This window comes from Cordyceps militaris (assembly GCF_000225605.1).
Source record: "Cordyceps militaris CM01 unplaced genomic scaffold CCM_S00005, whole genome shotgun sequence".
Taxonomy (NCBI): Eukaryota; Fungi; Ascomycota; class Sordariomycetes; order Hypocreales; family Cordycipitaceae; genus Cordyceps; species Cordyceps militaris.
This window is the reverse complement of record NW_006271973.1, coordinates 2,830,303-2,843,276: the sequence shown is the minus strand read 5'-3', so window position 1 is coordinate 2,843,276 and position 12,974 is coordinate 2,830,303. Positions and strand designations below refer to the sequence as shown.

At 56.6% G+C, this 12,974-nt stretch overlaps 6 protein-coding genes across 6 annotated transcripts; 3 read left to right on the top strand and 3 right to left on the bottom strand.

The window, feature by feature from the left end:
* Positions 1-157: 157 nt before the first annotated feature.
* On the top strand, positions 158-4,547 carry CCM_07198 (ABC transporter; the record flags this gene model as incomplete). Its single annotated transcript, XM_006672336.1, has 2 exons — positions 158-349; positions 414-4,547. The coding sequence occupies 2 exons, from the start codon at positions 158-160 to the stop codon at positions 4,545-4,547; spliced, it is 4,326 nt and encodes a 1,441-aa protein (XP_006672399.1).
* Positions 4,548-4,814: 267 nt separating this feature from the next.
* CCM_07197 (Pol II transcription elongation factor subunit Cdc73, putative) lies at positions 4,815-6,140 on the bottom strand (the record flags this gene model as incomplete). Its single annotated transcript, XM_006672335.1, has 2 exons — positions 4,815-5,459; positions 5,556-6,140. The coding sequence occupies 2 exons, from the start codon at positions 6,138-6,140 to the stop codon at positions 4,815-4,817; spliced, it is 1,230 nt and encodes a 409-aa protein (XP_006672398.1).
* Positions 6,141-6,797: 657 nt separating this feature from the next.
* On the bottom strand, positions 6,798-8,100 carry CCM_07196 (mitochondrial carrier protein LEU5; the record flags this gene model as incomplete). The annotated part of the gene is made up of 2 exons (XM_006672334.1): positions 6,798-7,757; positions 7,894-8,100. 2 exons carry the CDS (start codon positions 8,098-8,100, stop codon positions 6,798-6,800), a joined length of 1,167 nt encoding a protein of 388 aa, XP_006672397.1.
* An 826-nt stretch (positions 8,101-8,926) lies between these two features.
* On the top strand, positions 8,927-9,976 carry CCM_07195 (MT-A70 family; the record flags this gene model as incomplete). The annotated part of the gene is made up of 1 exon (XM_006672333.1): positions 8,927-9,976. The coding sequence occupies one exon, from the start codon at positions 8,927-8,929 to the stop codon at positions 9,974-9,976; it is 1,050 nt and encodes a 349-aa protein (XP_006672396.1).
* Positions 9,977-10,151: 175 nt separating this feature from the next.
* On the bottom strand, positions 10,152-10,917 carry CCM_07194 (mitochondrial ribosomal protein L23, putative; the record flags this gene model as incomplete). Its single annotated transcript, XM_006672332.1, has 2 exons — positions 10,152-10,767; positions 10,844-10,917. 2 exons carry the CDS (start codon positions 10,915-10,917, stop codon positions 10,152-10,154), a joined length of 690 nt encoding a protein of 229 aa, XP_006672395.1.
* Positions 10,918-11,402: 485 nt separating this feature from the next.
* Positions 11,403-12,866, top strand: CCM_07193 (uncharacterized protein; the record flags this gene model as incomplete). Its single annotated transcript, XM_006672331.1, has 1 exon — positions 11,403-12,866. The coding sequence occupies one exon, from the start codon at positions 11,403-11,405 to the stop codon at positions 12,864-12,866; it is 1,464 nt and encodes a 487-aa protein (XP_006672394.1).
* Positions 12,867-12,974: the final 108 nt, after the last annotated feature.

The following is a 12,974-nucleotide window of genomic DNA, read 5'->3' as shown; positions in this document are numbered from 1 at the left end:
GGAACCTTTGAGCAACCAGTTCGACCCGCCCCCAGTCCCGTAGCCCGATTCCCCCGCAAAAATGCTTCCGCCAATGTCCCAACCAACCAACCCTTTTCCTCACCCATCTCTTGTCTTTGTATTCAAATTGTGAGGCTGCTCCGCGGCGTCCGTACCAATGTTCTCGCAAGCCGACCATTGGTTCTGGCCCGTAGCCCTGCCCATCTTCGATTTCAGCTTGAAATTTGAGGAGACTATCCTCCAACTACTGCCCTCTTGCTCGTTCCTTCTTTTTGCATCGGCCACTTTCCTGTACTACTGGAACACAAAAGCTCGAATTCGCCGGAGCAGACTGCTGTGGACAAAACTGGTAGGTGCTGCTGACTCCCCCGTCTAAGAGGCAGTGCATCATCGCTAACAACTTCTGCCTGTAGGGCGTTTCGCTTGTCCTCGTTGCCCTCGAGCTCACTAGCTTGGTCTTGCGTTCTCTATCGACCAATGGTACTGAAACCACCTCATCAGCTGCCTCGCTTGACTTTGTTGCCGCCTTGGCCATTGCTGGAGTGGTGTATGTTGAACATGGACATGCCATCAGGACCTCGGCGCTTCTCGGTCTCTACCTTGGTATCGGCATCCTAATCGATGTCATCAAAAGCCGCTCGTACTTTCTACGCAGTCTGGCATCTTCCGGGGCTGTCGCAGCGGCAGCGGCCACCGCGCGACTTGTTTTGGTGATTGTCGAGGAAGTACCAAAGACCACTCTGATTATCGACCCCGAGCTTCGTACCATGTCTGATGGCGAAGCTACCTGTGGATTTTATAGCAGAATATGCTTTCTCTTCCTCCGACCCATGATGCGCCTTGGATATCGTGGTATACTTGTCATAGATGACTTGAGCGACCTGGGCATCGAGTTTGCTTCGAGATGCCTCTTTGCCGAGCTATCAGACAGCTGGCCAACGTCGCAACGGGTCTCGAGACACGCCTTATGTACCGCCTGTTTCAAAGCCTGGAAATGGTCCATATTCCTTATTTTCGCTCCGCGGCTATTTGTCAGTGGCTTCATGTACTCTCAGCCCTTCGTCATGCGTTCTGTCATCAGTGATATTGGAAAGCCCGATGAGGGTCAAAAGGGCGGCCTTATTGCCGCCGTCTTGTTCGCCTTCTCTGGACCTGCTATATGCCGAGCTGCCTCGACACAGCTAAAGAATCGCCTAGTCACCCGAGTTCGAGGTGGATTGTTTTCGCATATTTTCGACAAGTCTTACCGGCTTGAGGTGTCCGAAGCAAAAAAGCAGGCTGCGATAACCTTGATGAGTGCCGACTTTGAGAGTATCGCCGAGGGCATCCCTGCTTGCATTGAAGTTCCTTTTGCGATTCTGGAATCTTGTCTGGGTGTTTATTTTCTCGCTCATTTCGTTAATCTGTCGTGCTTGGTGGTTTTTGCGCCGCTACTTTTCACTCACATCATTGGTGTCATATTTGGCAATGCCTCGTCGTCTGCCGTGGCGTTCTGGAATGAGAAAATTGAGATGAGAGTGACGAGGACGTCTCAAATTCTCTCTCAGCTTCCAGCTATCAAGAGCCTTGGACTTGGCCCCCAAATGGCACAGTTCATCCAGCATCTTCGAGTGCTGGAAACAGCTGCGTCGACGAAATACCGCTGCATCCAGGCCGCATCCCTTTCCGCAGCTGTACTGATTGATCAGTTTACGCCTGTCTTGGTTGTTGCAGTCGGAATATTCGCGCATGTGCTCGGTGATAGGCTTGACCCCGAGATTGTCTATCCAACTTTGGGCGTCCTGACACTGGTGCAAGGACCTCTCGCGGATCTACTCACAATGTACCCCGAGGCCATGTCTATGCTGGGTTGCTTTGACAGAATCCAACAGTTTCTATGCCAAAATGAGCACAAAGATCCGCGCGTGGTATCGCGCAAGTGCAATGAAACGCACCAAGAGAAGCCATCATCACCCGGCCTGCAAAGCAAGTCGGAGAAGTTTGCCCTTCAGACCTCGTTTGCCGTAGTCTGTTTTGAACAAGCGAAAATCGCCCCGAGAGGATCAGAGGAAGTAGTCCTCTCCGATGTGGATTTCTCTATTGATGCTGGATCAATTACGTCCATGTTCGGTCCTACATGTTCTGGAAAGACAACCTTGTTTGAAAGTATGCTAGGCGAGGCAAACATTCTTGAAGGGAAAATATTTGTCGACGAAACGGTCGTGGCTATGGCGTTTTGTGGCCAAGACGTGTATTTGCCAAATGGCACGGTGCGTGCCTGCATCGTTGGGACTTGTGAATATGAACCAACTTGGTTCAACACTGTCGTAACATGCTGCAGGTTATCCGAGGACCTTGGGCGACTACCAAATGGCGACAACTACATCATTGGTAGCGGCGGTATTGCTTTGAGTGGTGGACAACGCCAAAGGATTGGAATCGCACGAGCTGTCTATGCACGTGCTCGCGTGGTTCTCTTGGACGATGTCTTCAGCGCTATAGACAGAAAAACAGCACTCGCGATCTTGTTTGGCCTATGCGGTGAGAACGGTCTCCTTCGTCAGCTGAATTGTACAGTGGTGGTCTCGAGCTACTTGGCCGAATGTCTCGACGTTGCCGACAACCTCCTCCTCCTTGCCGGCAATGGCAGCGCCTCCTTTGAGCCCCGCGAGTGCAAAGGCAAGCTAGAGGCACAGGTGGCTTGTCTTCTTCACCAGGGGCTGCTTGAACCAAAAGAGGGCTCTCCTGACCAAGAGGCTCGAGGAGCAGACCAGGCCGAGCATCCGGCTGCCACCTCAGCTATTGGTGTCCAACGCATGGACGAGTCTCGCCAGAAAGGAGATAAAGACCTCTACATTCTCTGGATTGATTCGGTCGGGCGTCTGGCGATAACCCTTTTCACCTTGCTGATGATACTGGTGGCCGCGTCGGATGCATTTCCCTCCATCTATATCAGAGTATGGATTGACATCGCCCCGGGCAATAAGAAGTACCTCATTGGGTATGCCTTGATAGCGGCATCTGCTGGTCTACTCGCTGGTACCTGTCTAGTCACCATGTTCACCAAACTTGCTCCTCGTGCTTCCAACGGTCTCCATGAGAAGCTAACCAGTGCGGTGACACAATCTACGCTTGGGTTTCTAAGTACTACCGATTCGGGAGACCTTCTAAACCGTTTCAGTGAAGACATGGAGTTGCTTTCAAAACGCGTACCAACTCAACTGTATTCAACGCTGTATAGCTCCCTGGGAGTTCTCGCCCATGTAGGAGCGGTTCTAGCTGGCACGACATATATGGTCTCGATATTACCTATCGTCGCATTTTTCCTCTTTTTCATACAGCGCTACTATCTTTATACCTCTCGCCAGCTCCGACTCCTCCAAATCGAGGCGCAAGCACCTCTGGTAACCTCCCTTCGTGATATTGGAACGGGCCTGGCCTATATCCGTGGGTTTCGCAGCGAAGAACAAGAATTTGCTCGCTGCTTGTACTTGCTGGATCGTTCACAAAAGCCATACTATGCGTTGCTCTCTTCACAGGCATTCCTGTACATGGTTGTAGAACTCGTTGTCGCACTCATGGCCGTGGTTCTTACAATTCTTGCACTATATGTGACGGATTCGACTTCCCCAAATGCCGCGGGTCTTGCGTTCTTGAACCTGATCAATCTTGGTACTGGCTTCAATATGGTTGTCAATGCCTGGACAGCAATGGAAACTGCAGTTGGCTCTCTCTCGAGGTTGCGCAACTTTCTGAGAGACACTCCGACAGAACAGAGGGGCAAAGCGGCGGACCTCCCAGAAAATTGGCCTTCGAGAGGCGAGGTTCTATTTGACAATGTGACCGCCCGCTATAAGCTGGACTACAAAACTGAGCAGGCTGCTGTGCTTCAAGGTATTCATCTTCAGATAGACTCCGGGAAGAAGATTGGTATCGTGGGACGCTCAGGCAGTGGCAAATCCTCTCTGCTGCTCTCGCTTCTCGGGTTCCTAGAGTACGAAGGCAAAATAACCATTGACGACGTGGATGTGAAGACTGCTCATCCAGATCAGCTCCGCACTCGTGTCATCACAATCTCACAGGATCTGGTCGAGCTGGACGGCACAATTCGAGACAATATGCTACCGTATGACAAGTGCTGGGCTGGGACAAAGCCGGTCAATCCAGGCGCGGAACAGCAGCGGGAAGCCGAGCGGAAAGACCACATTGTGCGGGAGACACTTGTGCGGTTAGGAATCTGGGAACGACTACCCGCCAAAGGTGGCTTGGACGCCATCCTGGACAAGGTTGGATACTCGCACGGAGAAAAGCAACTGCTCTGTATCGCGAGGGCTGTTGTGCGCCGGCGCTTGACGAATAGCAGGCTGGTGCTGGTGGACGAAGCCACAGCCAGCGTCGATAGTTGGCGGGAACAGATTGTGCGGGAGATGATGCTGGAGTACTTTCGAGATTGTACCATCATTGTGGTTGCGCACCGCGAAGAGACCGTCGCAGACTCCAATCGCACAGTGCACATGGCCGGCGGCAAGATTGAACATGTCGACGACTGGGATCATTGGCGGGGCTAGTCGCACTTGGTCGAGTTCTTTTCTCTCTGTACATGTGTTTTGGATGTGCCTCGTAGTACGTAAACAGTGGTGACTGATGAAGACGGATGTATGCGTTGATAGAATTACACTATCCTCGATCGAATTAACAAAAAAAAAAGAAATTACCAAACGCCGTCGCTGAGGTTCTGGTTAAGCCCGATGCGAAACCCTGACCGTTTTTTCCTCGCATGATTTCTTTTTACAACAAGAGCGTTTCCTTCCCTGACTCCGAGCACCCTTGCGCCCCTATATCGCCGTCGGCGCAGCGTCCTTTCGCCAGCCCTTGGAGCGCATGTTGAGCTCAATGGTGTTCCAGATGGACTCGACGGCCTCCTTGTCGCGGAAGCGGGAGCTGTCGAGGCCGTGGCCGCGCCAGCGGTCGACGGGGGCGGCGAGGACGCGGTGGCCCCAGTCGCGGACGGGGTCCGGGGGCAGGTCGCCGCGCCAGCCGACAAAGATGCCCTGGACGTGCTTGAAGAGCTCGTTGGGGTTGCTCCACTTGTAGTTTTTGAACTGCCAGGTCTGGCCGGTGGTGAAGACGGCGGCGACGCGGTTCCAGTACTCGGGCTTGAACTGCTCGGGCCCCTCGACGAGGATGAAGCGCATCGGGCGGTGGGGGTCGACGCTGCGGATGACGCGCTGCACGTGCAGCATGCTGACGGTCGAGGCGCCCGCGTCGGGCGGCACAAACTTGCCGTCCTCGAGAAAGGACCGCGCGTTGGACATGCGCAGCAGCGACGACGCCGACGGCGACAGCAGGATGATGGGGTCCGGCCGCCGCTGCGGGCCCTTTTGGTTGAGCGACAGCGCCGTGTTGGCCACCAGGCTCGCCGTCGACTGCGTCTTGCGCTGGAGAAAGGGTTCGGCGAGCTTGCGCACGTGGGAAAAGTCCTGTACGCCAAGGCGATGAAGGAATTAGCTTTGAGAACCTGCGGTTGGCTCCTCTTTGCGCTGCCAAACTCGGGGCTAGAGGACAACAACACCTACCGTAGGTTTGACGCCCCGCAGGACGGTATTGCGGTCTCCCATGCGGCGCTCGCCGTCGTAGATGCTCGCGAGTCGCGGGTCCAACGTGCCCTTGCCGCTGCGCGCCTGGACAGCGGCGGCGGCTGCAGCACCGGCCTTTGTCGCGGGGGCGGCGGCGGCGGCCGCTGCTGCCTCGGCGTCGCCGACGAGGGGCTTGATGTACTCGGACTCGTCGCTCGCGCCCTCGAGCCAGGTGATGAGGTCGAGGCGCTCGATGAAGCCGAGGTTCTGGACGCGGGCGCCGGCGGCGCCGAGCTCAGCGTTGAGCGTCGCCGCCGCCGCGTTGTATTCGGGAATGGCCAGCTCGCGGTTCAGCCAGGCAAAGTAGATGGAGCGCAGGTCGACCGGCTGGTCGCTGGAGATGAAGCGCGTCGGCGCGTCCATGCGCAGCGCCGACGGCGCCGCGTCCGCAAGCAGCAGGTGGCTCGCCTGCGCGAGGCCTACCTCGGGGGAGCCCGCCTCGCTCGACGCGCTCGGCACAATGGCCTGCCCGGCCGCGATGACCTGACGCAGCCGCAGCAGCGGATCTTGCTCGTTGACCGCCATTGTCTGCTGCTGGAGAAGGGGGGACGCCGGTGGTGGGTTGACGATGGCAAGGGAAAGCTATCGGAGGAGAGTTTTGAGCTTTCTTGTGACGCTGGCAGGCAAAGGCCCGGGCATCTGTGGCGCGGGCGCACGAATACGGCTTAGCGCGTGTCTGACACTGTGGCGACCTGCTGTGAGGTAGCATTTGACAAAATATTATTGCGAATGCGAGGAAACGAATTGTAATTGTATCCGGTGATCTCTTGTATAAAGTTGATTTGTATCCTTCTTCAACTTGATCAATTATTCGGAATCATCATTTCATGGTGGGTAGTAGTACGTGAGCAAGGAATCCACCACCAACAACTAGCACATATATCAACAGGCGGTGGCCCATTTACAACATGTTCCAATATCTATGTACTCTTGTCATAATACTTTTATAATATGTATGCTAGAATCCGCAAAAGACAAGGCCGTGGCGGGCGTTCCTTCCATTGTCAGAAACACAATCCAAACCCGCATCCCACAGCCGACCGACCCCCGAAGCCGAAAGAGAAATGATGAAGTAATAACAACAGTCGCTCAGCCCTTGTCATGCACAAAATGACCCGAAAACGCCAACCCATATAGTCTTTCTGGAGACTTTTTGTTTGTATGTTCCACATGAGTCTTTGCTTAAATACCAAGAACGAGCTTCATTCTCTCGTACGTATAGAAGCTCACTGCCGCCAGAGGAATCACCTTGACGTATCCAATCGTCAACCCGACAAAGAAGCCGCGGAATCCGCGCTCTTTGAAGATCATGCCCGCCGTTTCGCCAATGCGCAAGCGGCGGCCGTCGCCCACGGCTCCGCCGACCTGCATTCGCCGACGAATCACCTCGAGCGGGTACGAGGCCGTTTGTGAAATCAGGCCGGCGACGCCACCCGCGCACAGCTCCGCCCAAGATCGCAGGGCTGCGGGCTTCCCCGGCGGATGGTTTGCCTTTTTCGGCAGGGTGGTGTAGGCGGCAAGGGCGGGCTGTCGCAGCAGGTCAGTGGCCGTGTCGTGCGTCAGGAAGGACATGCCGGCGTAGGGGAGCATGCCGAGGATGGTCGGGGAGAAGCCGCGATAAAAATTGACCAGTCCCCGGCGTGGCGTCACGCTCTCAACCACTTTGGCCGACTCGTTGGCGACGCTGCCTGGCGCGCTGGGTAACCTCGCCGTGGCGGCCTTGTCCACGGGATGCTCGTTGTATATTTGGCGGCAGATGGAAATGAGGGGCGATCGGCCCTGCGACTTGGTCTCAAAGGCCAAGCGCACTCGGATCACCTCGAGAGGGTATGTGAAGAAGACGGAAGTGACGCCCGCTAGACTGCCGCTGAGAAGCCGGCGCAAGGGTGTCTCGTACTTTTTGTTGGGGATTAGAACGGCTCGTATTTGCTCATAGGCCAGGAACTTGATGCCGGCGTAGGGGAAAATTCGAAGAAGCGTCGCCGAGTGCCCGCGAAATAGCCCGCGACTGCCTTCGTGGCCGTAGATATCTCGCATGGCCGACAAGACGCCAAAGGACGAGCCGGTATACTTGGCAAACTGCGGGTTGCTGGCCTGGAAGAGGATCTTTACTCTATCGAGCGGTGCGACCAGAGTTTTTGCCTAGATTTTGTAGTGTTAGCACAAGAGTCTGCCACCACTAGATGCATTCATTCATTCCACAGCAGTGAAGACGCTCGCGATCGAGTGTTTGGCGGCGGCTTCTCAACTGGGGTGTGGGGGGTTTGTTTCGGCTTACAGCGCAACCGGCAACTCCTCCAGCGACGCCTGATCGCCAGGCATAGTCAAAGGAAAAGGTTTTTGATTTGGGTATCATCTTGTTCTCGTCGTCGGTCGGGCAGAGGGCGGGATCGGCCTTGGTGTGCTTGGTGGCGACGCCATGGTGCGCTTTGGACTGGGCGGCTTGGGCCATGGACGAGAGGTCCGCCGCGTACGTCTGCGGCATCGCTCGAGGGCGGACCTGGTGGGACAGGGAAAAGGCGGCGGGTAGAGGGAGACGGGTTGGACGTGGAGGCTATGGAATAGACATGCCCGCTTTGCAAAGGTCGGAATGAGGGAAGAGAGAGAAGAAGAAAAGAGAGAGGCAACCGCAACGGCGCGGGGGGAAGAGGGAAATTGTCGTGTGTCGGTTGTCAAAGGTGAGATTAGTCTGGGAAGTGTGTCGGGTGCCACCCGCAACGAAGGACGGACTTGGGGAGGCTTCCAGGCTTAATTATTAACAGGCTTGGAGGCGGCTGGCTGTGGGGAGCCACTGGAGCAAATAGCAGTCGCTGTTTTGGCGATTATCCGGCTCCCCGGAAAAATAGGTGCGTCATTCGCTCATCTATTCCCCAGAACGAACTACCAGTAGAACCCAGCATGACCGAACCCGCCTGGAATAAATTACAAAAAATACACTGTCGTGGCCATGGTCGGCCTTTTCGAGATTCAATTTTTTTTTTTTTTTAACTATTTCTCCCACCATCTTCAGTGGATTTGGCACAGTCCCCCAGAATTGTACTTTGCCCTTAACCCACCCCAGCCGAAGCCGACAATTACCGAGAAATACTCGTTCTAGTCGGCGTTATGCCGAGCACCCGCCCCGTTTGCAAAACCACCACCACAACGCCGCCGCCGCCAATCCCGACCCTGTCTGTCCATGTCGGCATCCTCGCCGGCTTTGTCCATTTCTTCTCAGTTCTCACTATGCAGGCCATGTAAGCTGCAGCACACCCCCAACCAACCAAAAAGAAGAAGAAGAAAAAAGCTGCTACCCCAAACATCCTCCTTTCATGCAGCAGCTGCAGCACCCGCCCAAAGCCGCCTCTGCCCAGCTGGCCCCGTCGTCCGTCCTCTACCGTACCACAGACGGCGCCACCGTCGTGCTCGACATCCCCCGGTCGCTAGAGGAGAGCCAAGTCCGTCCCGGTGCAGAATCCTCTGCGCGATGCCGCATCTACTCCTCCGCGGCCCCGACCGCGCCGTTTGAGACACCAGAGCCAGCCACGGGCATAGGCCCGGATGCGTCCCCGGCAGCCCGGATTGCTATACTGATGACGGCAGAGCGCCTTCGACACACACTCGAGGCTGTCGCGCAGGAATATACAGCCGCATACTGCCTGCCACGGCAAATCACCCCGGAGCCATTCCCACCGTCGCCGCCCGCCGCCGACTGTGCCCCCTACATCCCGCCCGACGCAACCCCTCTCCACGGCTCCATCCTCGAAAGGAGGCATTCCTTCATGAAGCGCGCGCCTACATTTCATCTCATCGTCGTGGACCCGCCCTGGCCGAACCGCTCCGTGCGCCGCACGACCGCGACGTACAAGACGGCCGCGTCGCTCTCGGGAACACAGAACCTGCTCCGCGCCATCCCCGTCCGCGCACACCTCGCCGACGACGGCCTCGTCGCCGTCTGGATCACCAACAAACCGCGCATCGTAGACTTGCTCGCCGCCCCGGGCGGCGTCCTGCACGCATGGGGCGTAGAAGTCGTAGCCGAGTGGACGTGGCTCAAGGTCACCGCCGCCGGGCAGCCCCTGTACCCCCTCGACTCGGCCTGGCGCCGGCCCTGGGAGAAGCTCCTCGTAGCGAAACGCGTAGGCCGTCCCGCCCCGGACGGGCTGGCCCCCAAAACCATCATCGCCGTGCCTGACGTGCACTCGCGCAAGCCCAACCTCCGCGGCCTGTTTGGGGACGTTTTCGGTTCTGGCTACACCGGCCTAGAGGTCTTTGCACGGGGCCTGACATCCGGATGGTGGAGCTGGGGCGACGAGGTGCTCAAGTTTCAGCAACCACAGCATTGGCACACAAAACAGACACAGGAGTCTAGTACGACATAGGTAAAATTTTCAATATCATATACAGGGCAGCCATATCGGTCCGCCACGATGCTACTACATGTGTGCGCGTCGCGCATGCGCTAAAAGTACAATGCCAGCTTTTTTGCACCTCCTCACATGAAGAGTCCCTGTGCAAGCCCCCCCCCCCCTCTCTTCAATATCCAAACACAAGCCCTTATTGCTCAGGTTTGGGATTTGTTCTTGTCGCTGCGTCCTTGGCGTCCTTTTCCAGGGCAATCCTCTCCGCGGCCGACTCTTTCTTCGCGCTGCCCGGCTTGGCGCCAGCCGTCGCCTCCTGGACGATGGCGTCCCACTTGGAGTCGAGCTGCACCTGGTTGGACCACTTCTTCCGGCCGGAGAGCAGGTCCTTGGCCAGGCCGGCCAGCTTCTTGCGCTCCTCAGTCCGGGGCTGGCGGCTCGCCATCGGGATGATGCGGTTGGCGGCGTTGTACTGGTCGTCGCGGCGCGCCGCAAACGATGCCTCGCGCATCTCGAACAGCTCGTGGTTCCACGGCGCCCGGTCCGCGGGCAGCGCGGGCCACTGGAACGGCTGCGCCAGCTCGACCGTCATGATCTTGAGCGCCTGCGGCCGGTACGTGGAGCCCGGCCGGTTCGGGCGCTCGGCCAGCGGCCGCCCCTTGACGTACGACCGCACCGTCTTGACCTCGACGTTGTACAGGTTCCATAGGTAGTCGCGCAGATCGAATTTCGTGAATGTGATGGGCACCTGGAAGCAGGCTTCGTTGGCAGGAAGATGCTCTTTGTGCAGCATGGTGATGATGTGCGTTGGCCTGGGCAGGTTTGTCTCGTTAGCTGTGGTCCTTTTCGTGGTCCTTTGTTCCAGGGATTGAACAAGGGGGAGCATACAGATAGACCTGTCGCTGTCCAAGCTTGAAAGCCGGTAATTGGCGCGCGGCCGCTGCCTTGACCGCTTCCGCCATTGCGATTGTTTGTATTTGTGATTTGTGACGCTGCGTGATGCACTGGCGTCGCGATAAATTTGTCCCAAAAAGTCCATCACACAAGAGTTGTGGCTGGTGAGATGTTGTTACTAAGCAGAAATGTGGCGGGGCGCGGATGGGTCGGCTGTGTGTCCGTCCACCAGTCCGTCCACAGTCCGTCCCAGCCTGACCACCCATTCACAATGCGATCCCTTCTGCGCCCCTCATCACTCACTGCTATTTACTGAGTAACTCCCTTATTGAAAGGGGGAAAAAAAACTTGCTTGCCTGAAGCTATCGGCCTTAGTGCGACCCGCGTGACCACAAAACGTCATAGTAGATGCTGTGCACCCATTGCAACTAGTTGTCATTGTATAACCGTCTAGTTTAAAAAGATCCGTGTGCGCAGACATCGCAACACCAGGAACCATGCTACTCCATAGCTTGGATCGTCAACAGCCCGGTGCCGCCGATGCCCGTCCGTCATGTCTCCCGAACCCCCGACACAGACCCGCCCGCTCACGTCGTGGAACCAGGCCGCGCTGCGCGGCTATATACGACAGGTCCATTGCTTCGAGACAAATGGCGGCCGTGCGGCCCTGGACAAGCTGAGTGAGACCCTTGACGAGGCTCTCCGATGTGTGTGCTTGCGCACGCCTCACATGGCTGGGAAACTGTCTCTCTCCAAGGAACAGCCGGGGGCGATCCTTCTGCATACGCGTGATGACGATCATGTCACGCGGGTGGCGTGTGACGCGCGTAGCGACAAGAGCCTAGTCTATGCAGAACTCCGAGACAAGGGTTTTCCGGCTGGGGCGTTTATCGGGCCCGTGTTCGATACCCCAGGCATTCTTTCCGAACAAGGTCCTCCGATTCCCGTTACCTGCTTTAAACTCATTCTGGTGGATGGCGGGATACTCATGTGTATCTTCGTCTACCATTCTGTCACGGATGGGGTGGGCGTCAACAACTTCCTCTCTGCTGTAGCGACGGCAATGAGAGACCCGAAAATGTCTCCGGTAGAACCGCTGAGGTATCCAAGCAGGATTGACACTCCGGTGCCGTCCAACTCAAAGGCGAAGGGTAAGGACGCCGAAGTCGCCAGAAGATTGAGCCAGCGGTGTCCAGAACTCACTTTGGCACAACCTGGCACTGATCATGGAAATTACATGGCCAGTATATACGGTGTGTCTAAAGTCAAATTTGGCGGCATCTTCGTATTCGGCCCGGAGAAGGTGCGGTTGGCCAAAGATGCCATCATGTCTGCCGGTTATCACACCAAGCCGTCGACATTCTCCTGTCTGGCCGCCCTTTCATGGGCATTCATGACCACCACGCGGCTTCGAACGGTCGGCATTGCGGATAAGTCGAGAAAAGACGACACAAGGTGCCGTGTCTTTATACCGACTTGGTGGGGAGACCGACTGTTCCAGAAGCAACTGAGCAGCTATGGCGGAAATGCAGTGGCCTTTACGGAAGCCGAGCATGGCGCCACGGACCTGTTCATAATTTCGGAGCATCTTTCCACTGACTTGTTACATGCCAAAGGTGCGCTCATGCGGGTGGTGCAGGCCATTGAAGCGACGCTCGCCAACGTCGACGAAGAGTTTGTCAAGACGCGCTCGACGCTCTTCAACAGCGTCCCCGACCCGCGGCAGCTCCAGTACAGCTTCACGCCGTCTGATCCCACGCAGCTCTTCTTCAACTCGTGGCGGCGGCTGGGCGCCGATGTTGAGTGGACGATCCCAACGGCTGCCGGCGCCAAGCGGATGACGGCCGACGCGGTACGCAAGAGCCAGAGCGAATGGAACGAGAGCGCAGGCTTGATCATGCCGGGTAGGCGAGACAAGCTGGAGTATGAGGCTGTTTTGAGTTCAGATGCCGACTCCATGAATGCGCTACGAAACAACGCAGCATGGAAGAGCTGGGTTGACAGTGAGATTTTTTGATGGCTGGTAGGTCGGGGGCTTTGCCCTCGTCCCTCATATACGAGCTTTGTTAGTCGATGACGTCTCTTGTCAAAAGAGACTTTGTTAGTTCCGTCTCTTATCGAAAGA